At 41.9% G+C, this 27,853-nt stretch overlaps 1 protein-coding gene and 1 non-coding gene across 2 annotated transcripts; one reads left to right on the top strand and one right to left on the bottom strand.

The window, feature by feature from the left end:
* Positions 1-691: 691 nt before the first annotated feature.
* LOC144493773 (glutathione S-transferase alpha-4-like) lies at positions 692-25,609 on the bottom strand. Its single transcript, XM_078213234.1, has 7 exons — positions 25,262-25,609; positions 21,055-21,152; positions 15,176-15,227; positions 14,562-14,694; positions 7,302-7,443; positions 3,075-3,203; positions 692-1,143 (listed from the first exon to the last, which is right to left on the bottom strand). The coding sequence occupies exons 2-7, from the start codon at positions 21,136-21,138 to the stop codon at positions 1,021-1,023; spliced, it is 663 nt and encodes a 220-aa protein (XP_078069360.1). The 5' UTR covers positions 21,139-21,152; positions 25,262-25,609; the 3' UTR covers positions 692-1,020.
* LOC144494513 (U2 spliceosomal RNA) lies at positions 12,427-12,611 on the top strand. The gene has a single exon (XR_013498083.1). It is a non-coding gene; the product is annotated as a U2 spliceosomal RNA (small nuclear RNA).
* Positions 25,610-27,853: the final 2,244 nt, after the last annotated feature.

Here is a 27,853-nt window from a genome sequence, read left to right as displayed (position 1 = left end):
TCCTGGACAAAGCCCCTCAATATATAGATTTCAAAACTGCTGTCACATCTGCAAAGTCATCTATGAATACCAGCCTCACCTCACCTTTACAACGTTTAGCTTGACAAAAATGGGGACCCCAAAATGTCCTGTTGGATTAAGGAGTCAGTTTTTAATACAGGCCTGTGTTTGCATACTACAGGCGGGAATTTCCAGCCACCCTCCCCTTGCAGCATGGTTTCTGGCAGCAGAGGCAGCCCACCATTGCCCGCCGGTGGGATCATCTGGTCCTGCCGAAGTCTACGGCATTCTGCGTGGCTCACCTGTCCTGCTGTTGGGGTGGGCTGGAAAATCCCACCCTAAATCTCTGCTTGACATGGCAGCAGTATAAGATTGCATCCTGACTTAGTCAAAAACTGAAAATACGATCCTGGGATAAATGCAAAGGCAAGAACGACTCAGGACTGAATATGATCTTGTATTGATGAGTTTTGTACATTTAATTTAGGCAATGGATTTTTCCTTTCCTAAAATACAGGAGTAACTACTGTTTTCCAGAATACAGCTTGAGATACTTTACTATCTTCAGCAATTTTCCTAACAGAAAGGAAGGTAAAGAACTAACAAAGCATCCAGTTTCCAAAATAATTTGCCTTCGTATCAGAAAATGATGTTGAATGTTGCAAAACAATAGAAATGACAGCAAAACATCAAGCATTCAAACATAGTTTATAAGTTTCTCCCCTTCCCATTTCACAATCATTTTTCTATACTGTTAATGTTTTCTAAGAAATTTATTTCTAAAGTACTGTGATTTACAAAGCAAGCATAAAATTTTATTCAGGTAATCAAAAATAATCATCTGTTAATATAGACTGACATTTAGAAAGTTAAAATTATGACAGCCCCATCTCTATTTAATTATTCATTATTATGAAATACATTTGACAGCTTAGATCCTCCAACATAAACCCTTTAAGTTTGGAGTATAATTACTTCTGATAACACTTGGGATTTGCAACTCCTTTCGTGAGATCTTGTTCAAAACCTGAGAACTTCTTTTGCAGTCTGAACGTAGTGATCATCCGGTGGAGGCTTTCTGGGACTACCAGGTTGCAGGAACTTATGAATTCTTGGGATACTGCTGATTTTTACCTTGAATTTCTGGAAAGAATTGTTGGAGCACTCTTTTATTAGGCAGAAGTATTCATTCATTCCATAACAGCAGCACAAGTTGTTCAACAAGGCACATTGTTGGCACAGCCCAAATAAACATTTGAATTGGAATGTCATTGCTTTATCAACAAGGTTAAAGACAAAATTAAAATCACACGAATTGGAGAGTAATTGAATCATTGCAAAGACAATACTGTTTCTCGATGTTATCTCAGTTATATTAAAGATATTTTATCAAATGATAAAACAATTCTAATGTTCTTTCCTCCAGCATTCATATTTTAAACTTAATCACTAAGATCTTTCCAGCATTAAAAAAAAATTCAGATTGGTGATCCTGCAAATAACCCATGAGTGGGTGGCTGACTGCCTAATGTCCTGCAAATGTTTCTGACAGAGCCCTGGAAGGAACTGGAGGCAAAGAATCTGAGAGTAGTGGTGACTTTGACAACCACTGGTCAAGCATGGCCACCAAGTCCAGCTGGCATCAGACCACCTTCTAGTAGTCTGGAAACATCTGCCCTCAGCTCACGCGACACCCTCGAGCCTGCTGATAGAATGTTTTCAGACATCTCCAGGAAACGTGTGTAACAGGTATGGCCTCCAGCGAGTCTCACCTCTCTGTGGCTTCTTTCTCTCTTGTGGGGAAACAGGGCTGCTGTTGATTATTTTAATTCTCAACTGAAATCCAATCTAAGACAGAGTTAGCAGCACCCTTGCTAACCTGAAAGATCAGAGCTCCAAAGTGCAGATGAGACCATCCATCAAACTTTCAAAGTGGACTTGAGACCTCTAAAGTGTATATACAGTAACCTTATAAAACAACCTCTCAGCACAGGTACTGTTAACAAATCCTTTCCCACAATCAGGTGAGCTGCGAATACTAGGTACTTATTCGCACCTTCCCCCGATGCAGTTTCAGCCTATTGAAGTGCCACTCTGAGTTCCCCTTGCAAGTTCCAGGAAACTGGAAAACTCATGGACCCAATGTTCAAGTTGAAAATCAGTGCCAATATCACAATGATTGAACAATTCACATCCACTGCAAAGAAACGTGCAAGTTGGCGGGTTGGAGCTAGGCTCCCCACCGCTGTCAATTTTCTGTTTTAACCCTCCACCCACTCCCAAACCTGTGCTCTCCTACTAGTTTAAGTCCAATCCTTTGTATCTGAATGAGGGAAGAGGCTGAACCCCCTGTTTCAAGCCTAATTCTTATTTTAGGTCTGTTTGGATGGATCCCTACCAAAGAGGTGCCAAATGCAAAGACATGACTTTACACCCCTCTTAATAGGAGGTTCAATGGGGCTACCAGAGTCAGTCTGAAGAATTTCAAGAGATATAAGCTCAGTTATCCAGTTCTAGCACCAAGAAGCCATTTCACAGCATAGACAATCTCAGGAAATTGGGATATAATTTTGTAAATATTAATTCTATGGAACAACAATTGGGGGTGGCACAATGGTTACCTCAGCGCCAGGGACCCGGTTTCGATTCCCAGCTTGGGTCAATGTCTGTGTGGAGTTTGCATGTTCTCCCTGTACCTGTGTGAGTTTCCTCTGGGTGCTCCAGTTTCCTCCCACAGTCCAAAGATGTGTGAGTTAGGTGGTTTGGCCATGCTAAATTGCCCTTTACTGTCAGGGGGACTAGTGAGGATAAATGCATGGGATTTTGGGGATCAGGTCTGGATGGGACTGTGGTTGGTCCAGACTCAATGGGCCGAATGGCCTCCTTCTGCACTGTAGGATTCTATGATTTTATAACACTAAAGGAATTTTATTTTCATCTAAATATCACAAAAGGTTTTACAGTCCTTTCTTTATCTTAGTTCTTTTTCACTTCTTGTGCATTCATTTTTTTTTTCATGTCCTTTCAGCTTCATCACACAATGTAAATTTTCTAATTTAATACACAAATCCTACCTGCAGCTGAGGGAAGTCGGACAGAATGAGGGCAGCATTCTCTTCAATCATCAAGATAACCTCCAGCAACTGAAGATCAGCAATACTGAGTTGGTTACCAACCAAATATCCACTTTGTTTACTTAGGACCTACAAGATAAAGCGTTTTACATTAGAGGTGCAAATAGAAGAGATGTCAAGAGGTCCATCATTTCATCCTATTAGAAACTGAGACATCAGATAGCCAGGCAGCCGGCACTGTTAAATTAATTCGTGGCTTCTGGCTGCAGAACCAAATTTGGGATGATGGTGACAGAAAGCGGAGACATTTTCCCAAACAGGGGGTGAACTTTCCATCCCCAAACATGTATCTATTCCAAAATAGAATGTTGTATACACATTCCCAGGGTGCTTGAAGAGTCAGTGAAACATGTATTCTCTATTGAAGCTTAATTGTCACTTCACCACAGGTAGACTTGAATTGCTGTCTTGTAAACCCCTTCTCGAAGAACTAAATTCTAATTGTCTGGCTATGATCCCTGGGTAGAATAATGGTTATGTTGCTGGACTAGGCATCCATAAGACATAGGAGCAGAAGTAGACCATTCAACCCATTGAGCCTGTTTTGCCATTCAGTGAGATCCTGACTGATCAGGTATGATAATCAACTCCACTTTCCTGCCTTATCCCCATAACCCTCAATTCCCTGACTGATTAAAAATCTGTCTATCTCAGCCTTGAACATACTTAATGACCCAGCCTCTACAGTAAAGAATTCTACAGATTCATCCTCCAAGAGAAGAAAATCCTCCTCATCTCTGTCTTAAAATGGGTGACCCCTTACTCTCAGATTATATCCTCTGGTCCTAGATACTCCATAAGGGGAAACAACCTCTCAGCATCTACACGTCAAGCCCCCAGAGAATCCTTTTCTCTCAATAAGGTTGCCTCTCATTCTTCTAAACTGCAATGAGTACAGGTCACTCCTGAGCCCATTATAGCCTTAGTTCACACATGAACAAAAGAGCTGAATTCCAGAGGTGACGTAAGAGTGACAGCTCTTAACATCAAGGCTGCCTTTGACCGAATGTGGCATCAATGGGTATCAGGGGGCACATTCTCCACTGGTTGGCGTCATAACTGGCACAGAGGAATATGGTTGTGGAGGGTCAGTCATCTCAGGTCCAGGACATCTCTGCAGGATTCCCTCAGGATAGTGTCCTAGGCCCAACCATCTTCAGCTGCTTCATCAATGACCTTCCCTCCATCATAAGGTCAGAAGTGGGGATGTTCACCAACGATTGCACAATGTTAAGCAATTGTTAGTTCTAGGACAACTGCTTTTCCTGAGACAGATGTTAAAACTTAGATTTGCATGTAGAGGGCATAATTTCAAAGCAGGCGAACTGAACGGTGAGGAGGATAGTGATAGACTCCAAGAGGACATACATAGGCTGGGCTGGATTGTTCTCGTTGGCTTTGGGATCCTGATGCCAGGGTTGAATTAAGGTAAAAATGTGGGGAAAACAGTCAACCAGTAGCGATTTCCCCCAAATTGATGTTTAGTGGCAGAGGGTGGGCTCATAGTCCAATTTCTGCTTTGCTTATCAGTTTTATTTATGGTCTTATTAAACTGCATTGTGTTTTGTGCATCCTTACCCCTTAGATCCCTTTGCTTCTATACACTATTAGACTATTACCTAAGCAGTCTAATCATCCTTATTCCTCCTACCAAAATGCATCAATTAACCACTTTGCAATTCATTTGATGATACACACCCATTCTGTAAGCTTCTTGTATTCTGTTACATTTTTACTTTGTATTGACTGCACCTCCCAATTTGGTGTTTTTGAAATTGCATTTCCAATTCCAAGAATGCTTTAAAATTTCTCATAGAGCTCTAAATGCATAGAATAATTAACATTTGGCAACAAATTCTACCAGAATAAGTGGTTTATTATCCTCTGAAAGATTCCCTCTGAAACACATCTATTTTTTCTCACTCATGTGCTAAGTGGCCTGCATTTTTTTACAGCATTTTCTGTTCTGGCCCACTGACTATTCATTATTTTTGACATGAAACCAATATACTTTTAGAGTTGTGAATGGTACATAGTATATCCGAATTTACTCAGGATCTAAGTCCTCATTGGTTCTTATGTTGTCTGACTGCCAACTAAGTTACAGTTACATAGGTACAATAGACTATTTAACCCGCAAACCTGTTCCATCACCCAATGAAATCATGGCTGATCTATGTCTTAACCCCATATACTCTCTTTTTCCCATATGCTTTAATGTGAAAAACAGAAATTTACCAATTTCAGGTTTGAAATCAACAACGGGGTCTAGCATCCACCAATTGCAGAAGAAGGTTCTAAACTTCTCCATGTCTCCTAACGTCATTTCTGAAAGATCTGTTTTTCCTCATCCTTAACTCCCAGAAATAGGTTCTCTCTATCTACCTTTTCAGTTCTCCTTAATATCTTGAAAACTTCAATCAAATCATCTCTTATCATTCTAAATTTCAGAAAATACAGATCTCATTTGCACAATTGCTCCTCATAATGTAATCCTTGGAGTCCAGGTATTACTTTAGAAAATTTGCATTGCACTCTCTTCTGAACCAATGTATCCTTCACCAGGTGTCAGTGTTCCAGTTGTGGTCCATCAAAGACTTTGTACAGCTGTAGAATAACATCTGTGCTCTTGCATTCTAATCCTCGAGATTCAAAGTCTAGAATTGCATTAGCCTTTTAATTATTTTGTGTACCCATCCAGGACATTTTAATGATTTAAGTATGTGGACTTCATAGTCTCTTTGGATCTTCACTGTTTCTAGCTTTTCACCATTTAGAAAGTTCTCTAATCATTTCATTTTAGGCAAAAAGTGGGTGATCTATTTGCCACAGTTTTGTCCTCTCACAAAATCAATTAATCTCTTGCTGTATATTTTTTTGCTTTCCATTGACACTGCCATCTATCTTGGCGTCATCTGTAAATTCAGATATGTCATTTCATCCCATTATATAAATAGACAATAATTGATTGAGGCCCCAAAGATCCTTGTGGGTCACCACTCTGTTCAGTGAAGCAGCCGCCTATTACCTCCACTCCGTCTTCTGACACGCAACCAATTTCCAAACCAAGTTAATAATTTGCCTTGAATCTGCCATGAATTTTAACCTTATTTAGCAGTCTCTTTTGAGGGACTTTATCAAGTACCTTCTGCAAGTCCATATAAATAACATTCACAGACATTTCCCTGTCCAATATTTTTAGTCACCTCCTCAAAAGACCACTGTAAATGTTCATGCACTGTTAGACTTACCTAAATCAGCTTTTTATTACTTCAAATACGGCCTGCTCCCATGTTGGTTCTGGGACATATTTTTGCAGAAAACTAACCTGAATGGTCTCAAGAAATTCTCCGCCTTTCCAATTTGAGCTAGTGTGCTCATCCCAATCTATGTGAAAGTTAAAGTCCCCCATTAAAAAAAAGCACTTTGGCCAGACTTTTCCGGCCATTCATGCTGGCAGGATCTTCTGGTCTTGCTGACGGTGCACTCCCGCCACAGGTTTCCTGGCAGCAAGGGGTGCATTTAATGGAAAACCCCATTGACAACAGCGGGACCAGAAGATCCTGCTGCTGGTCACTGTTTTGCAGGGGACTGTGTGGAAAATCCCGCCCTGTGTCTTTGCTACATGCTTGGTTAATCTCTGCTTTTTAAAATTCTTATCCATTAATCTCCACTGAGCTTCCTTGTGTTTCTGATCACTCAGGAAATTTCATCCTTATTCATTAAAGCTACTTCACCCCCTCTACCAGTTTGCCTATTACCCTAGACCTTATAAGCTGTTATGTTTCCAGTATTGACCATTCCTCCTATATTGCTTGCTCTAATGCCCCTATAATTTTATTTGTACTTGGTGGCAGTGGTAGTAGGTCAGTTGGGCTGTCCCTCGATTTGAGGAGGACGGCTACTGCCGCATGTCTTCTGCCGGGATTCTTCGCCCTGCAACCGCTGCCTGCAAGAACGGAGATTTTGGTACTCAGCTAAAACTCGAATCACTGCAGTCGGACCGGAGAATCCCAGCTGCAGGCGAGGTGGGAGAATTCACAGCTTCAGCTCACTGAGCAGGCCTGATTCCCAACCCACAGATCTTTTGTCACTTATACAGGACTGTCGAAGTAAGATTGAAGTTAGCTTCTTTAACATCATTCTCCTGCTCTCACACTGCATTACCTTCTCAAATGCTGGAAAGAATCTATTTTTGGCCTTGTTGTTTATCATGACAAGATTACTCTCCCTTTCTGCAGCAGGAAGGAATGGACGGCGCATAACAAGAACCATCAGATCTCTGGCCCCCTCTGCATACATGTCAATTCTGTGATGAAAAAGAGAAAAGCATATAAATCTAAATAATTTCCATTTAGCAACAGTTACTGAAGTTTTTTTTAATGTTGCTGTTTTTTGTTTGCCATTAAGCAAGGGTAGGTTATTACAGGACATGTGCTCCTGTGTTGGTTTGTTTGAATATGGTCCAGGACCCCCACACCTGTTTGAATGCATCTATCTACAATTCTGGATGATCTTCAGAAACACACATATCGCTAAGGTAAACAAAACTGTTTCTAAGTATAATACAGTCTCAATTATGAATGTGTTTACAGTCAATATCCTTGAGATTTCTTGTCGGTCATGGTGGCCGTGGGAGTCAGGCTCCAATTAATTATCATCTTTCACTGATCTATTTGGTGGAAAAAAAATTGAAATATTGCCTGCATCTTAGAAGGTAGGTAAATGAGTGGGATTCAGAGCAAAGGAATCTAGGGATACAGTTGAAAAAGTCATTAAAAACAAAGGAATTATTAATGCTAACAACGTCATGGGATTTATTTCTAGGGTTCAGAATTCAAAATTTGCATAGTATTCTCTTCGGCTGCAGTGGAGAACTGTGCAGAATGCCAGTTTCCATACTATAAAAGGGACACAGAGGCACTGGACAAAATGTACAAAAACATTTGAGGATCGTACCAGAGACAAAAGATTACAACTATTTAGAAAGATTGAACAGCTTGGGGCGTTTTATGATGAGTACAGGAGTGCATGCCAGAAGCAGTGTCAGGCATATCTAAAAATGAAGTGCCAGGTCACAACACAGGAGTACATGCATGCTAAAAAGTGGATGCAGCATGCAGATCAGATCAAAATGCATCCAGTTGTGAAAGGTGGAGGACAACTAAAGAACTAACCAAAGGGGCTGCAGTCAGAGTACAAAAGGCAGGTCTGAAACATTCGCAACAATCGTCAGCCAGAAGTATCATGCAGATGATCCATTTTGACTTCATCCTGCGGTCCCCAGCATCACAGATGCTAGTCTTTAGCCAACTTGATTCAGTCTATGTTGATATTAAAAAGCGGCTGAAGGCACTGGATACAGCAAAGGCCATGGGCTTTGACATCTCAGTTGTCATACTGAAGACTTGTGCTCTCCTAGCTGTGCCTCTAGCCAAGCTGTGTCAACACAGCTACAGCATTGGAATCTACTTGACAATGTGGCAAATTGTCCAAGCTCGTCCTGACCACAAAAAATAGGACAAATCTAATCCGGCCCATTACCATCCCCGGGTTAGGTTGATTGGTCGTGCTAAATTGCCCCAATGTCAGTGGGATTAGCAGGGTAAATACATGGAGTTTCGGGAATAAGGCCAGGGTGGGATTGTTGTCAGTGCAGGCTTGATGGGCAGAATGGCCTCCATCTGCACTATAGGGATTCTATTAGGGCAGCAGATGCTTAATACTACCATTTGCATATTCTCCTCCAAGCCAAACACAACCCTAACTTGGAAGTATATTGCTGTTCCTTCACTGTCACTGGACCAAAATCCTGGAACTTCGTCCCAAACAGTAGAGCGGGCGTACCTACACCACATGGGCTACAGCAGTTCAAGAAGGTGGCTCACTACCACCTTGGCAAGGGCAATTAGGGATGGGTAATAAAAATGCCAGCAATGTACACATCCCATTAAAAGATAAAATAAAGAAACATGAGTTATTTGGATGAACTGGACAAACTGGTTCTTCTCCTTGGAACATAAAATAGACTAATATGACTTGAGAGAGCCATTTAAAATTGTGAAGTGTTTAGAAGCTTTAAATAAAAATAAACCCTTTCCAATGGCTGAAGAATAAGTAACAAAAGGGCACAGAATGAATTAATCAGACTTGCCTTTATCCATGAAGTGGGGGATAAGAGGGTAAACATAAACACTAAATAGTCAGGCAGCAAAACTCTGCAAGCAAGTTACAAATGAGACAGGCCATTGGAGGGAGGGAAGATTTTGTAGACAATGAAAGGAATTTCTGCTATTTTGATTAAGAAGAAGGTGACTTGCTAAAATAGTGCATTTTTGTATTATTATGTAAAAATATATTTTACAAAGCTCCTGAGAAACATCAAGAGGGAAATGGTGCCTGGAAGGCTTGCTATTGACTAATTTCCATTATCCAACAGGGAAGACCTGTATGACTGGTCAGGACCAGGGGCACAAAATGCACCACGAAATAGAAAGGGCATGTCAGAAAGGCAAGGTCACAGTGATCATGGGGGATTTCAATATGCAGGTGGACTGGGTAAATAATGTTGCCAGTGGACCCAAAGAAAGGGAATTCATTGAATGTTTACAGGATGGCTTTTTGGAACAGCTTGTGATGGAGCCCACGAGGGAACAGGCTATTCTGGACTTAGTGTTATGTAATGAGCCAGACGTGATAAAAGATCTTAAAGTAAGGGAACACTTAGGAAGCAGTGATCATAATATGGTAGAATTCAGTCTGCAATTTGAAAGAAGGAAGGCAGAATCAGATGTGAAGGTTCTACAGTTAAATAAAGGTAATTACAGGCGCATGAGGGAGGAACTGACAAAAATCGACTGGAAGCAGAGCCTAGTGGGAAAGACAGTAGAACAGCAATGGCAGGAGTTTCTGGGAGTAATTGAGGACACAGTGCAGAGGTTCATCCCAAACAAAAGAAAGGTTATCAGAGGGGGGATTAGGCAGCCATGGCTGACAAAGGAAGTCAGGGAATGCATCAAGGCAAAAGAGAGAGCCTATAATGTGGCAAAGAGTAGTGGGAAGTCAGAAGATTGGGAAGGCTATAAAAACAAACAGAGGATAACAAAGAGAGAAATAAGGAAGGAGAGGATCAAATATGAAGGTAGGCTAGCCAGTAACATTAGGAATGATAGTAAAAGTTTCTTTAAATACATTAAAAACAAACGGGAGGCAAAAGTAGACATTGGGCCGCTCCAAAATGACGCTGGTAATCTAGTGATGGGAGACAAGGAAATAGCTGAGGAACTTAATAAGTACTTTGCGTCAGTCTTCACAGTAGAAGACATGAGTAATATCCCAACAATTCAGGAAAGTCAGGGGGCAGAGTTGAATATGGTTGCCATCACAAAGGAGAAAGTGCTAGAGAAACTAAAAGGTCTGAAAATTGATAAATCTCCGGGCCCAGATGGGCTACATCCTAGAGTTCTAAAGGAGATAGCTGAAGAAATAGTGGAGGCGTTAGTTATGATCTTTCAAAAGTCACTGGAGTCAGGGAAAGTCCCAGAGGATTGGAAAATCGCTGTTGTAACCCCACTGTTCAAGAAGGGAACAAGAAAAAAGATGGAAAATTATAGGCCAATTAGCCTAACCTCAGTTGTTGGCAAAATTCTAGAATCCATCGTTAAGGATGAGATTTCTAAATTCTTGGAAGTGCAGGGTCGGATTAAGACAAGTCAGCATGGATTTAGTAAGGGGAGGTCGTGCCTGACAAACCTGTTAGAGTTCTTTGAAGAGATAACAAATAGGTTAGACCAAGGAGAGCCAATGGATGTTATCTATCTTGACTTCCAAAAGGCCTTTGACAAGGTGCCTCACGGGAGACTGCTGAGTAAAATAAGGGCCCATGGTATTCGAGGCAAGGTACTAACATGGATTGACGATTGGCTGTCAGACAGAAGGCAGAGAGTTGGGATAAAAGGTTCTTTCTCAGAATGGCAACCGGTGACAAGTGGTGTCCCGCAGGGTTCAGTGTTGGGGCCACAGCTGTTCTCTTTATATATTAACGATCTAGATGACGGGACTGGGAGCATTCTGGCCAAGTTTGCCGATGATACAAAGATAGGTGGAGGGGCAGGTAGTATTGAGGAGGTGGGGAGGCTGCAGAAAGATTTAGACAGTTTAGGAGAGTGGTCCAAGAAGTGGCTGATGAAATTCAACGTGGGCAAGTGCGAGGTCGTACACTTTGGAAAAAAGAATAGAGGCATGGACTATTTTCTAAACGGTGACAAAATTCATAATGCTAAAGTGCAAAGGGACTTGGGAGTCCTAGTCCAGGATTCTCTAAAGGTAAACTTGCAGGTTGAGTCCGTAATTAAGAAAGCAAATGTAATGTTGTCATTTATCTCAAGAGGCTTGGAATACAAAAGCAGGGATGTACTTCTGAGGCTTTATAAAGCACTGGTTAGGCCCCATTTGGAGTACTGTGAGCAATTTTGGGCCCCACACCTCAGGAAGGACATACTGGCACTGGAGCGGGTCCAGCGGAGATTCACACGGATGATCCCAGGAATGGTAGGCCTGACATACGATGAACGTCTGAGGATCGTGGGATTATATTCATTGGAGTTTAGGAGGTTGAGGGGAGATCTGATAGAAACTTACAAGATAATGAACGGCTTAGATAGGATGGACGTAGGGAAGTTGTTTCCATTAACAGGGGAGACTAGGACGCGGGGGCACAGCCTTAGAATAAAAGGGAGTCACTTTAGAACAGAGATGAGGAGAAATTTCTTCAGCCAGAGAGTGGTGGGTCTGTGGAATTCATTGCCACAGAGGGCTGTGGAGGCCGAGACGTTGAGCGTCTTCAAGACAGAAATTGATAAATTCTTGATTTCTCGAGGAATTAAGGGCTATGGGGAGAGAGCGGGTAAATGGAGTTGAAATCAACCATGATTGAATGGTGGAGTGGACTCGATGGGCCGAATGGCCTTACTTCCGCTCCTATGTCTTATGGTCTTATGGTCTTATAAAACCAGAAGACGCCATGAGTATCACACGACTTGAAGTCTGGAATTGAAGAGATCATGGGATAGAAATTCCTCTCTGGCACTATCACAAAGCAGGTAGTATCACACCAGGTGTCGTATCTCGCTATCTGATATTCAGTTCCACTGATCCTGAGATGGAATGGAGTACTGGGCAAGTAATACTGTCTGTATTGTGGTACTTACAAGTTTCCTCTTCCATCTCTCCCAAGTGTCCCAAAACAGTTTGCATCCAGTGGATAACTTTTAAATGTAGTAAGCAATTTTTTAAAGCTTCTCGGCCTTTTGGCTAAGATCAAGTGTAGTATGGATTGGATGCTGTGCTTGGTTGAGGTCATTAGGTTACGTTTAAGCTTCATTTGAAGCAATTTTTTAAAGCGGCATCTCGGCCTTTTGGCTAAGATGCAAATGAGATCAAGCCTTGGAGGAGGAGGACTTGCACCTCCTCCAATCAGCTTGGCTCATGTAGATCAGGCCCAAAACAGGAGTGGAGGCCCTGTCTTGTCAGCTTGGATCGGAAATGTCTCAACTTGTTGAGACTCTGAATTGGACTTGATTTTTTAAAATTCCAATTCAATCAAATCAAGTCCAATTCAGAGTCTCAACAAGTTGAGACATTTCCGATCCAAGCTGACAAGACAGGGCCTCCACTCCTGTCTTGGGCCTGATCTATATGAGCCAAGCTGATGGGAGTAGGTGCAGGTCCTCCTCCTCCAAGGCTTGATCTCATTTGCATCTTCGCCAAAAGGCCGAAATGTCGCTTTTAAAAATTGCTTCAAATGAAGCTTAAATGTAACCTAATGACCTCAACCAAGCGCAGCATCCTATCCATACTACACTTGATCTTAGCCAAAAGGCCGAGCGCTTTAAAAAATTGATTTGATTGAATTGGAATTTTAAAAAAGCAATTTTTAAAGCGCTCGGCCTTTTGGCTAAGATCAAGTGTAGTATGGATAGGATGCTGCGCTTAGTTGAGGTCATTAGGTTACATTTAAGCTTCATTTGAAGCAATTTTTAAAAGCGGCATCTTGGCCTTTTGGCTAAGATGCAAATGAGATCAAGCCTTGGAGGAGGTGAGTCTGCACCTTCTCCAATCAGCTTGGCTCATGTAGATCAGGCCCAAGACAGGAGTGGAGGCCCTGTCTTGTCAGCTTGGATCGGGAATGTCTCACTTGCTGAGACTCTGAATTGGACTTTGATTGGATTGAATTGGATATATAAACAAACACTGTTGTTTTGTTATGTAATGACAGCGAAACGAATAATCAGTTAATTTGCTTTTGGCAGTATTGGGATTTGTTCTGCAGAGACAAAAGAACATTCTTCTGCTCTGAAACAAAATAAACTTGCCAAAGCAAATCAGAAAGAAGAATAAAGTTGCAGCGTTCTTATGACCAGTTCTTTTCATGCTGCTCTCAAAGAGAAGTGCAACTTTACTTATTGTGAAAGGTTGCTAAGGAAGCAATTGGCAGCACTTTTCAAAGGTGAATGCCACCTCCAAATTGCTTAAAGATGGAACTTAAAGATAGACAAACAGAGAACATTAAAGAATCTTATACGGAAATCAGATGTAAGTTTTTGTATTGCAACAATAATTCATTATTTTACTTTGGAATTAAACATAAACTATTAGGATAGATTTGATGAATTGGTACTCTCTCTAATTTTATTCACCAAGGCACAAAAAAACTACAAGTTCTGGAAGCAGCCACGAGGGTCAAGAGCCAGATGCCAAATATCAGAAGATGGGCTGCAAAGGCTCAAACTCTACAGCCTTGGAAAGAGGAAACTGCATGAGAATCTTAGAAAGATAAATGGGGTAGAAAAGATTGACTTGGACAACAATTTCAAGTTAAGGCACAACTGCAGAACAAGTGGTCAGGACTATCAACTGGTATGTAAAGCTTAGGACTACTGTCAAAATGCACTTTATACAAACATTGATCAATAGTCTTTTGGGTAGGACGTTGGAGGCAAAACTTGAGGGTCATTAATGAGACAATTAGTTATGATGGGGTGGGATCACAGGTTTCTATACAAGGCTGGGCTGAACAAAACAGCTTCCCTCATTTGTTTTTGTCTTTTGTGCTCATCTTTTACATAAATACCATGTTAGATCTCCAAGACCACCATTGCTCTGCTACAGTTGCCTCAAAGATAGACAGACTATTTCCAACTTTTCCATTCAACTTTAATATCCAACTGAACCACTGCTTTTGTTTGAACATTAATCCTAAGGATAGCACCTCCAACAATGCAGCACTCCCTCTGTATTGCATGGGTTATTGGTGTAGACTAGATGCTCAAATTCTCACGAGTAAGATTAATGATATAGTTCTGTTTTCACTTATAACAATATGAACTTTTCAAATGTAAAGGGAAGAATTGTATTAGTTTGACATACAGTGCTCTTTCACGGATATCCTTTCCATGAAGATTGTATTTTGATGCTATGTAGTTTAAAATAGCATTGGTCTGGACCAACTTCATTCCATCAATTTCAACCATAGGAACCTGTTCAAATAGAAGAGCTCCATCTGTTGAGAAGAAGAAAATTAAGTACATTCTTGGGACTAACTTTTATTTTTTGTTTCCATAAAAGTTATAAATATTCAAAGGTACAAAAAATAAATTTTAATTAAAAAGATACCTCAGGAAAAAAAATTACAAGCGAAATATATCTTTGCAAGTACTCAATGTGAAATGTGTAAGAGAAACTCTCCTGATATTGAGATAATTTTCCTCTGGGCCTAAAGTCAGAAGGCCAAGGATCATGAAAAATTGTTTCATCTTTGTAGAGACTGAACTTTCTGGGCTATCAGGCATGCCTAGAAGTAAAGGGCTCCACAAATTTAGAAACTGGACCAAGCAAGGTCTGTACATATTGGACGCAAGCCATCCCATTACTAAATTGGTAGGCTTTGTGCCCATTTTAGGCCCAAACAAGCATAAGGCGTGAACAATTTCTATCTTGCATGTCAATTTCTAGCGCATTAACTTTTAATAGAGGTTTCATACCTTTCAGTAGTTTTTCATACTGTTCCCTGGTCTCTAGGTATTCTTCCTCAAACTGAAATAAATAATTAGCACAAAATACTTGGTAAAGCATCTCAAGCTGTAGTGGGGGTTACAGAAACTCCTGCTTCGAGACTATTAAAACAAAGTAGATTAGTTTAAATAGGGACCACAGTGTGTCTTGTATATATTAAAGGTATCACAATGTGCCTTAAATGCTATACGAAGGTACTGTCTGTATAAGCACATATATAATCATTTTTGAACAATTATTATAGATTTAAACTATATTTTTGTATTTTCTTGTGAGCTTTGGCCAACAAGCAGTTTATCTCTTGGCATAATGGGAAATAGGTTTAATTAGACAGACCACATTCTTTTGGAATAAAAAAGTATAGAGCATATGTCCTATTATCAAGGGCAAGCCAGGCAGCTACATTACCAAGGTTTTTTGAAATGAGTAGAAGGATTCAGCTTCTAACTGTACTGAATAGCTGCGATGCAGCCTCTACTGATAAGGGGTCAGGAAAACAGACAGGGAAGATGACGCCCTTATTGTTCTCAAGACTGCAGATGTTAGGAATGACCCTGGGATCTACTGGATTTGTGTCGGTGAAGTTACCAGGCAACGGGGAAAAGAGTCTATGGGTTCAGTTGACCAATGAATTCCTAATTCTGTTAGAAGGTAAAGTGCTGTTGGCCTAAGTAAATAAAGTGTGCTAATGTAATTGGATCATCCAGTTCGGATGACAGGTGAGGCAAGAAGATCAAATCTTCAGAAATGTATATCTGTTGTGCTCATGTAATGTAACATCAGGGAGAGGTTAGAATCCTCTGACCATCTCTCTCCCAATATGTGTGGGTCAAATAAAGAACATCTTTAATTGCATACTGTCTTTCACAAAGTCTTTGTGTTAGCTGGGTTTGGTTGAATACAAGACTCCCCAGTGGAACACCCCGAGAAAATTCCCCTTACACAAACATACAGATCATCAATTTTGGTTGCAATGTAATTCATGTTTTCTTTCCAAAGCTGTATGAATGTATAGTGAGCACGATGAATTTTATCTCCAAGGACCCAAAGCTGACAGCTTGCACTGTCAAAAGGTTTGCTGTTATTCTGAAAGCCCATATAACATACAGCCTAATTAAGAGATTCTTCAGTTACTAACCATTTCATTGTGGGGCTATCTAATATGCACCATGGCCAATTTCCCTTGGAACGGAAGATCAGCTAGGCAGTCAATTCAATCAGGTATCACTATTTAACTCTATTGCTAAAGTCAGAACTCAGCTAGACATTATTGGACTGCCCCCCATGTTCCTTTTCCCACTCCTTCCTCAAAAGAGTCCTGTCAGTTCTTGAGAATTCATTCACAAATAACTGACATGAACATCCACATCTTCCCTTCTACCTGTGATCTTTGACCAGTGCAACACTGGAAGCTCTCTCCCTGATGTTCAGTGCTGGTCTGGACAAGGAGAGAGCAAAGGAAAGTAGGAAATGAACATGTTATTTACCTTACTATTATTTATGCTGTTGGCAAAATTCAACAAGCACACCAAGAACAAAAGGTTAGCATGCTGCAGGATTATTGACTGTTCTATTTCTGAATTATTTCATCTGGAGCTCCACATGGATTGCCCATCAGCAGTACCTGTCCTTAATTAATGGAAAAGCACCAGGGTGTCACTCCAAGAAATCTGCACCAAAGTTAAATTAAACATAACAAGCAATAAAAATAAAAGCTCTCTGGAATCTGAAAGTCCATTTTCAGAGTTTCTTTGAGTTACATTTTTTTTCCTGTATCTGCAGAACTAAACACTCATGGGGGTTTGATATTAAGTTCCTTTGCCTGGCATAAATGGAAGTTATGGCCTGAAATGGTCTTGGGTGAAGTGCCACCCTGTCCAAGCTGCCATACTGGGCATGGCCAGCTAGGGCAGGTTCACAAAGTATGCAATGGGAGCACATGCTGAGTTCAGGCAGCAGAGCTACTTGTAATATAAAAGCTGGGGTCCTATGATGTACAACTATGCCAGTACATGTAAGACCAATGTTCCCCACATGCATGCCTACATTAAACTACCGAACCAGCAGTTGTTAAAGGGATATTGTCGCTTAAACAACAGAAGATATTTTTAGCTTTTAATTGTGCAGACTGGAGTGGAAATTGGGCAGGAATAGCACACATGCCAAACTAGCCTCTTAGGGGTCTGTTTTGGGCCTGTAAAATCAGATGCAGCATGATATATCTTTTTAAGCCAGTGGCTTCTGCCTGCTTTCATCAGTCGGCCCCATGCATACATCCAGCATTTCAAATGTCTGAGTCAAACAATCTTGACATGAAGTTAAACATAGAAAATACTGAAAGCAAGCCATTGTCACTCAAAAAAACAACAGGTAAATGCCTTGAATCAGAAATGGAAAGACAATCTTTAAAAGAAGGGGAAAGGGATAAATCTGGCAAATATAAGCCTAACTTTGGTGGTGGGAAAACTTCCTGTGGGAGGGATGGGAAAATGTTATCTATCCCAGGCACTTCAATCCTTCCCATCACCCCGTGTCCTCATGATTCTGGAAGCTGACAACTCACACCATCTGTGGTGGTGTGCATCACCTCAATTAGCTGCTGACTATTAACACATCATTAGCTCCACAGTCCCGGGCACTGCCCATGTCCCTTGCTCATGTCCCTTCATTGTCACCAATGGCCTCCCAAATGGCTGCACTCTCCCTACACCTGATGAGGCATGATGCCATCTGCGCCCCAATGCATTTGGGTGATTGCTGGTGTGAGACGCAATGTTGCCTCTCCAGTAAGCCAGCCCCCGACCTTAAACACTTGACAATGAAGGATTCTGCCAGACCTGCTGAGATTTTCCAGCATTTTCTCTTTTGGTTAAGCTTTGACAAAGGATTGTCTGGACTCAAAACGTCAGCTCTTTTCTCTCCATACAGATGCTGCCAGACCTGCTGAGATTTTCCAGCATTTTCTCTTTTGGACTCTGACACTCATCTTGATTTGGAAACCAAGGCAGCTGAGAGTGGTGAAGGTTAGATAAGGATGGCCAATTGTTTGGATGGGTATAACTCACTGGATTGTGAGGTGGCACCAGTACTTTCAGAGGCAGAATAAGGCCACACCAACATGCATTGTGGGCAGTCAGGATTTCACATTTCATGATCTTACTGCTGTCATGCTATCATACTCAAGGCACCTGGGCAGTCAGTGCATGAACTGTAACTTATAGCCCAAGGGGGAATCAGGTGTTAGCACCGTGCCCTGCCCTCAGGACACCTGTCTCGCCTTCTCTCTCTGAGTGGCATACAGCCAGCTCCTTGGACTGGCAGGTATCAGTCGTGGGAGTCCCTCTGGCCCAGATACAGACCCCTGATACCTCAGGCCATTGGCAGCAGCATGTGGCAGATTGGGCTCAGGTCTCTGATACTCACGTAAAGAATACGAGTGGCTGTGAGCACATTGATGGACCCTTGCAGTATAATTTGGAAAAAAAACTTCTAACTTTCGCATGATTAGACATTACAGATGCTCATTCTAGGAAGCACTTCAGAGTTGATACAGTGCGATGAACTGTAATATCTGACAAGCTCCCTTGATTGAGGCAACAGCTGCCAAACCTGTTGCTTGTAATTTTTAGTGGGGCCTGGGATGGAATGCCAACAATAAATCACACAGCCTGTCCAGCAGACAGGGAGCAGAGTGACCAGTGCAACATTAATGGGATTTGAAAATGACTTCATGAAATCCCTCAAAGGTCTTTTAGCAGGCAAAGAGAATACTCACCACATGAGCCCCATCCCAACAGCGAGCCTTGACCTGGGAACTCCAGCCCAGCCTGAGCCCCAGCAAGTCCCTGCACCCCTGAAGGCCGTTCACCCCACCCAGCACTATGGTCGTAGCTGACTCGCCCTTTTGCACCCTGGAGGCTAGTCTGAGTAGTACTCACCTCCTCACTTGCCCTCGCAATCCATGGCGCCTGGAGCACACTTTAAGGGACCAGTAGTGCTTTGCGCTCATGTGACTTCCTGCTGGAAGGGAGGTGGGGACGATCCTGTGCCAAGCCCATTAATGAGATTGAAATAAAGTCAACCTCAACCTCAGGCTGATTAGCCTCGCACCCTTTTTGGGCGAGATCCAGTTTGCGCCTCAGAAAAGGGACCTGGAAGATTGCAAACCATTTGGCAAAACACTTATTAGCCTTAGCTGGAAAACTGTTGTTTTGTTCTGGGCACCAGATTTTACAAAGTATAGAGTGGTTAGGGAAGAGATTTATTAGAATGGCACACTGGTTTGGGGTCCATCCTCTCCCTCTTCCCTAGAGTAGCAGCTGCACCTATCCATTATCGTACATTCACTCTACCCTCAGACTGCTAAAGAAAGGAAATCTTGTTTGAAAGCAGCTAATAAACTGTACAATACATTGGGTTTTCTGAAAATACATTTTAAATTATATGCTGCAAAACCTTTATGATAAGCAGGACAAAGCAGCACATCCATCATACAATTCTGTGTATATAACTCATGTGCCTTCAATGATACCACATTATTAACCTGACCCAGTATTAACTGGAGGCTCTGTTGCAACTGTTTGCAGCTGAATACAACCTGTCAGCAGGGGTGAGCTGAGGGCAGAATGTGACATTGTGTTCTGCAAGAACACTTTGGGAACTGTAATTAAGTTGTTACAGAGACTGTGAGCCATGGAAGGATAGATTGGCATGTGCTAGTCTTTGCTTTAACACAGCTGAAGTCGGAATTCCAATTCTGGTCAGGTTTCAAACTTACTCCTCCAGGTGTGTGCTGTGATCCATGGCCACTGATTTCATGCTGGAAACTGCTAACTTCTTCACCTTTGTGAACAATTCTAGCCGCTGTTAACTGATCACTGCACAATGCTTATATCAAATATTTACTCACTCTAACTAGTTTAGTTCAAAGTGCAGAACTAAGGACGTTCATAATCTTCTTAATCATTAACTTATTAATGATTAATCATTATTGTTCATCATTCTACACAGGTCCACTGACACAGGGCTATAAAGCTCCCTTGAGTCAAAAGAAGATTGTGAGCAGTCTTAATTTGCAACTTGGAACTGAATGAAGTTCAGAAAGACACTATTTACCCCGAGTGACATGATCGGGGTAAAAAAAAGGAAAAAATTAATTTGAAATGAAACAAATATTTTTGTCGACTTGGGTGTGATTAGATAGCTAGGATTGTGGCTGATTTTTATCTTTGCTAGCTCAGAAACATGGAGAGCAATTCTAGTGCCTGCTCGTGCTGCACTGCTGGAGATCAGATAATTCAGTACAGGACCCACACATATCTCGGTCCACACACCATTCCCATCTCCACCAGCAGATAAATATCCAACCCCTTGTGAGTGATGACAGCCATAATGAAGGATTGATAGTTGTGCTATAACCACTGTAAATGCACTACAGTTCTAATCCACAGCATCATACATCAGCATTGAGATCGGCAACACATTAAATGCCAATTGTGATCAATTAAAAGCTTCACTCTAGGCTCCCAAGTCATGGGTTGTGGGGGGTCAGTGCTGGCCTTAGAATGTTATTGAGTATGTACTGTTCAAAAACTTTGTCCAATGGTAACATTTCTTTTCATTGGCAGCCAACACAGAGAAGTATTTTAAAACTATCGCTGTGGAGATGTAAATTGTAGTTAATGTCTGTACCTAGTCCCATACTCACTAATAACATCTTTGGTTTTAACAATCATGAACCAGTAATTTCAAACATACTTCTAGCTTGATATATATCTAATATATTCTTAACTTCAGCAATTTAACTTTGATACAGTGCACAAAAAAATCAGCTATTCTCATTCACAACCTCAATGCCGGCAGCTGCCAAAAGCCAGCGAACAGACTCCATTCTTCCTCTTCCATTAAAATAATGCAGCTTGGGCTTGGACATGTTGGTATACTTTTCTAGAAAGAAGGAAATAAGAAGCAACATGAAATCAGTTATGTGATCACCCCCCACCTCCACCTCAGCACAATAAGCTGGGTGTAGTAGGATAGGCCTACAGGTAACAGCAGCTTTGAAGAACAAGCAAATCATACAACTCTGAATATTGAGTATCAATAAGTATGAACTTAACTGTTGCAACTATCACAGCTAAACCTGGTTTCAACGTACACAACTTCCTGAAGTGGTTACTACATTGCAATGTGTGGAAAGAACACATCTTTTCCTGCCGCAAATGTTGTAAAATAAATACAAATTAATTAGCTCTTCAATTGTAATTAATCATATTGCCATTATATATTGTTTCTTTCTATCAATTTAATCTATTGTTTTTTTTGGTTGCATGTTTATTTACAGATTTTAAAAATAAAGGCTTTTTGTAAATGTATTTGCTGCCTTTTTACATTTAGTGCATTTCATTTTTACTTTCAGGGGACAGGTGACTTTATTGCCATTTTGAACAAATGGCAGAAAGACTGGCTTGCTCCAAACCAGTGAGGAATGTAGGAAAAACAACAGCCCTAATGGAAAGACTGCTTATCTTATCCATTTAGGAAGTTTACCATTCACATCACCACTCAAATCACTGAATGTTTATAGTACAGAAAGACGTCATTCTTTTCACCCCATCTGTGCCGGCAGGAGTAACCCAGGCTAGACCAAAACCCCAGCCCTCACCCCGTAGCATTGTATTGTTTTCTCTTCAGATAATTGTCCAATTCTCTTCTGAAAGTCACTACTGAGCCCATCACTCTCTCACGCAATGCATTCCAGATTCTCACCACTGCGTAATGAAGATTTTCCCCCCATGTTATTTTGCTTCTTTTGTCATTCACTTTAAATCTATGATCCCTTGGCTCTCGACCTTTCCACCAACGGAAACAGTTTCTCTCCACCTACTTTGTCCATCATCATGATTTTGAACACATCTATCAAATCTCTTGTCAACCGTTTCTTCTCCAAGAATCTTTTCCAATTGGTCTATGCAATTGAAATCTTTCATCCTTGGAACCATTCTTGTATATTTCTTCTGCACCCTCTACAAAGCCTTGTCGTGCTTATATCTGGTGTCCAGAATTGAACGCAATACTTCAGTTGAGGCTGAAGCAATATTTTATAAAAGGTTCACTACAGCTTCCTTGCTTTTGTACTCTATGCCTTTGTTTCTAAAGGCCAGGAATCCAAATGCCTAAAAATCACTTTATCAATCTGCCCTGCCACCTACAATGATTTATGCACATTCTCTCTATTACTGCACACCTTTAGAATTGTGCCCTTTGCTTTATGTGACCTCTCCTTGCTCACACTTCTCTGCATTAAATTCGAGCTGCCATGTGTCCTCCCATACTATCACCTTGACAAGTGTTTTTTTTGAAATCTACAGGAACCTGTGACCTGCTCCAGACTCCATATCTCTGAGAAGAGGAACTTTTAAGCTGTATTCATAAATGTACAATTATGAGGCATGGTTCATGATTTCAGTTCATGCCCAACTGCTTTAATTTGAAGTACATTCTTGACATGTCGTAAGTTGTAATGTAGAAAACAGTGCGGCCAATTCATGCACAGCCAGATCCCACAATTAGCAAAAGAAAACTGACCTAGGCGTCCATGCTGTGAGCCTGGTCTCACAGTGTCCGTGCTGCAAGCCAAGCCTGGAGAGGGGACCATGTTTCTGTGTGTGCGTGTGTTGTGTTTCTAAAAGATAGAATACAGAGCGCACGTGTGTGTGTTTGTGAGAGAGACTAGAGTCAGTATCCGAGTGTGTGAAAGACAGAACTAGAACTATGGTGTGTGTGTGTCTGTGAGATAGAATGTAGAACGCATCCTTGTTTATGTGTGGTTGAGAGAGAGAGGAGTCAGTGTGCATGTGTGTGAAACAGAAATAGGATTATTGTGTGTGAGAGAGAGACAGAGTGGAGCATGCATATTTTTGCATGTCTGATGTCTGAGAGGGAGGTGTGTGTGTGTAATAGAGAAATAAAAGTGGCCCGTGTGTAAGTGTGTGTGTGTGTGTGTGAGAGAGAGAGAGAGAGGTGTGTGCAAGTGTGTCTGAGAGAGAAAAGGGGATGAGAGAGAGGAGAATGATTTTTTTTGTGTATAAGCACCTTTAAGAGATGGAGATTGTGTGTGTGGGCAGCATGGTGGCACAGAGGTTAGCACTGCTGCCTCACAGCGCCAAGGACCTGGGTTCAATTCTCGGCTTGGGTCACTGTCTGTGTGGAGCTTGCACATTCTCCCCGTGTCTGTGTGGGTTTCCTCTGGGTGTTCCGGTTTCCTCCCACAGTCAAAAGACTGTGCGGATTAGGTGGATTGGCCACGCTAAATTGCCCCTTAGTGTCAGGGGGACTAGCTAGGGTAAATGCATGGGGTTATGGGGATAAGGTCTGGGTGGAATTGTGGTTGGTGCAGACTCGATGGGCTTTCTGCACTGTAGGATTCTATGATTCTATGACTGTTCTTTCATGATATTGGCCCAAGTATTTAGGTGTCCAGATCACCAACAACCTGTCCTGGTCCCCCCTGCCGACACTATATTAAGAAAGCCCACCAATACCTCCACTTTCTCAAAAGACTGTGGAAATCTGCCATGTCAGCTGTGACTCTCACCAACTTTTACAGATGCACTGTAGAAAGCATTCTTTCTGGTTGTATCACAGCTTGGTATAGCTCCTGCTCTGCTCAAGACCACAAGGAACTACATAAGGTCGTGAATGTAGCCCAATCCATCATGCAAACCAGCCTCCCATCTATTGACTCTGAGTACACGTACCGCTGCCTTGGCAAAGCAGCCAGCATAATTAAGGACCCCATGCACCCCGGACATTTTCTCTTCCACCTCCTTCCTTCGGGAAAAAGATACAAAAGTCTGAGGTCACATAGCAACCGACTCAAAAACAGCTTCTTTCCTGCTGCTGTCAGAATTTTGAATGGACTTACCTTGCATTAAGTTGATCTTTCTCTACACCCTAGCTATGACTGTAACACTACATTCTGCACTCTCTCGTTTCCTTCTCTATGAACGGTATGTTTTGTCTGTATAGTGCGCAAGAAACAATACTTTTCATTGTATTCCTTCCTTCAGCCCAAACATTTCACCATTACTCTGTTGACATTCAGTCAACTCTATATTCATGCAACAATTCCTTTGATTCCATGGACTTTGATTTTGCTTACAAGCCTGTTATATGACACTCCCTATCAAACATATTTCCAAAGTCTAGATCCTTCTCTGCCTACACAGTATTAAGTTATGGGATGACCTCCACTTGGGATTCCCACTTCAGAATCATGAACTGGAAGGACCTTTGTAGACAGTGACAGCCAGAACAGGAAGCAAAAAAAAAAGTCACACTGCAGGTGCTGGATGTCTGAAGTAAAAAAACCCAGAAAAAACTGGGAATACTGAACAGGTCTCGGTACACTCTATATTTCCAGAACCTGCTGTGGGTGCACTCTGTATTTCCAGAACCTGCTGTATCAAAACATACGCTGACTGACATTTCAGCGACCCCTGCAAACCCACAAAAGTTCAGTCTTAACACTTTCACCAAACTTAAAAATAATCTGGGAAAGATATTGAAGTTTATTTTATTAATGTCACAAGTAGGTTTACATTAACACTGCAATGAAGTTGCAGGTGGCACGGTGGTTAGTACTACTGCCTCACAGTGCCAGGGACCTGGGTTCGAGTTCCCGGCTTGGGTCACTGTCTGTGTGGAATCTGCATGTTCTCCCTACGTCTGCGTGGGTTTCCTCCCACAGTCTGAAAGACGTGCTTTGGCCATGCTAAATTCTCCCTCAGTGTACCTGAACAGGTGCCAGAGTGTGGTGACTAGGGAATTTTCACAGTAACTTCTTTGCAGTGTTATTAACTTTAAGTTACTGTAAAAATCCCCTAACATAAACTCTAATACAACACAAGGAGTCTGCAACTGTAAAACAGCAAAGCATTTTAGATTCAAACAAGCAACAAAAGAAATATATTCATTTTAAACAGAGAAATTAAAGTCTGAGCTAACATTTAAGCTGCAAATTCTATGTCTATCTTCTGGATTACAGCACTCACCAAGGATCAGCTCTCCTGTGAACTTGGATACAAATATTCCGCAGTACTCATTCAGCTGCACAGCAGAGGAGCTTTGAGTCCACCAATAGCAGTCCAGCTGATCTGCATACTCTCAAAGGCTGATGGGAATCAGTGCATTCAAACACTACTATCACCAAGAAGAGTATCTGATACCGGTGGTTTATATAGCAAGCTGCATCCCTATATTCACTGGGTGTGAGGGCGATCTGGCTGCGACATCTGTCACCCCATTGATCGCTAGGGTTGATTCGGCTGATCTGGCTGGCTAGGCGGGTGTCCCCCTTCCCTCACAGCTCCATGTGCGTCCCTCCCGAAGCTCAGCGCTCGGTCGCAGAGGATGACCCCCTAGAAGAGGACCGCTCCGCCGGTCTAGGGTATATGACGTAGCTACACTCCCCTGCTAGGCTAAACCTCCAAGACCATTTGTAGGATGACGTAGGGAAGTCAAGCTCCAAGACTTCAGACACATCCAAGTCAGGCACTGCACGTGGCAGTCTGCCGTTCTTTTCATCTTTTAACAAGAAGCAAGTTTTATTTTCTGTTTTCTCTTCTCCTTCCCGTTTCTCATTTAATTTATTGCATTTTATTTGTGTTTTTTTTAAATTCCAGATTGCCAGATAAGGACAGATGAATCACGATGAAAATTGCTATTAAAATAAATAATGCAACTTGAGGAATAATTAATTTGTGCTTCAAAAAAGCACAATTCAAAGAAACATGTTTTGTAATTTTCTAATTTTGTAATATTTTCTAATTTTCCACTTGTGTTTGGTTTCTCTTTCAACTCAGTAACTTGCAAATAAAATGATACAATTTATATGCTAGCTGGCTGGAATAAAATTTCCTTTCTGATACAGACTGACCAGGAACCATAGAGCCAAAAGTTACAATACAGAAGGAGGGCATTTGGCCCATCTTGTCCATGCCAGCCCAAGGATACACAGGTGCTCTGTCTAATCCCACCTTCCTGCATCCTGCCCATAACCCTTAAGGTGCAGATCCAGGTACTGTTTAAAAGAGTTTAGGGTCTCTGCTTCCAGCACCAACTAAGGCAGAGAATTCCAGACAACCCCCTGCCCCCGCATTAAAAAATCTCCCTCGTATCCCCTCCACACTTTCTGCCACTTACCTTGAATCTATGTCCCCTGGTTCTAGAATTCTCCCAGTAAGAAGTCTAACAACACCAGGTTAAAGTGCAACAGGTTTATTTGGTAGCAAAAGCCACTAGCTTTCGGAACAGGCTGTTCCTTCGTCAGGTGGGTGGGAGTTCTGATCACAAACAGGGCACAAAGACACAAACTCAATTTACATTAATAATGATTGGAATGTGAGTCTTTACAGCTGATCAAGTCTTAAAGGTACAGACAATGTGAATGGAGGGAGCATTAAGCACAGGTTAAAGAGATGTGTATTGTCTCCAGACAGGACAACTAGTGAGATTTTGCACATCCAGGCAGGTTGTGGGGGTTACAGATAGTGTGACATGAACCCAATATGAGGCCGTCCTCATGTGTGCGGCACAGTAGTATACAGTCAGGATGGAGTTGCCCTGGGAGTCCTCAACATTGACTCCTGACCCCATGAAGTCTCATGGGCAAGGAAACCGCTTTCTGGCTACTATGTACTGTCCTTCTTCGACTGATGAATCAGCATATTTCCATGTTGAACAACACTTGGAGGAAGCACTGAGGGTGGCAAAGTTGCAAAATGTATTCTGGGTGGGAGATTTCAATGTCCACCACCAAGACTGGCCCAGCAGCAGCACTACTGATCGAGCTGGTCGGGTCCTAAAGGATATAACTGCTAGACTGGGTCTGCAGCAGGCGGTGGGGGAACCAACAAGAGGGAAAAACTTACTTGACCTCATCTTTACCAATCTGCCGGCTGCAGATGCATCTCTCCCCAACAGTATTAGTAAAAGTGACCACTGCACAGTCCTTGTGGAGATGAATTCCCGCAGTCAGTTTGAGAATAACTTCCATTGTGTTGTGTGGCACTATCATCCTGCTAAATGAGACAGACTTTGAACAGATCTAGCAACTCAAGACTGGGTATCCGTAAGGCATTGTGGGCCATCAATGGTAGCGGAACTGTACTCTAGCACAATCTGCAACCACATGACCCAGCATATCCCCCACTCAACCATTATCATCAAGTCAAGGGATCAACCCTGGTTCAATGGAGAATGCAGGAGGGCATGCCAGGAGCAGAACCAGGCATGCTTGGTGTCAACTTGATGAAGCTACCAAACAGGATTACTTGCATGCCAAACAGCAAAAACAGCAAGTGATAGGCAGAGCTAAGCGATTCCACAACCAATGGATCAAATCTAAACTCTGCAGTCCTGCCACATCCAGTCATGAATGGTGGTGGACAATTAAACAACTTGCTGGAGGAGGAGCCTCCACAAATATTCCCATCCGTAATGATGTAGGAGCCCAGCACATCAGTGCAAAAGATAAGGCTGAAGTATTCGCAGCAATCTTCAGCCAAAAGTGCCGAGTGGATGATCCATCTCGGCCTCCTCCAGTGGTCCCATAATGTCAGATGCCAGTCTCCAGCCAATTTGAT

The sequence above is a fragment of the Mustelus asterias genome, chromosome 5 (genome assembly GCF_964213995.1).
Source record: "Mustelus asterias chromosome 5, sMusAst1.hap1.1, whole genome shotgun sequence".
Lineage (NCBI taxonomy): Eukaryota > Metazoa > Chordata > Chondrichthyes > Carcharhiniformes > Triakidae > Mustelus > Mustelus asterias.
The sequence above is the reverse complement of the archived record's forward strand: the minus strand, read 5'-3'. Positions and strand labels throughout refer to the sequence as shown.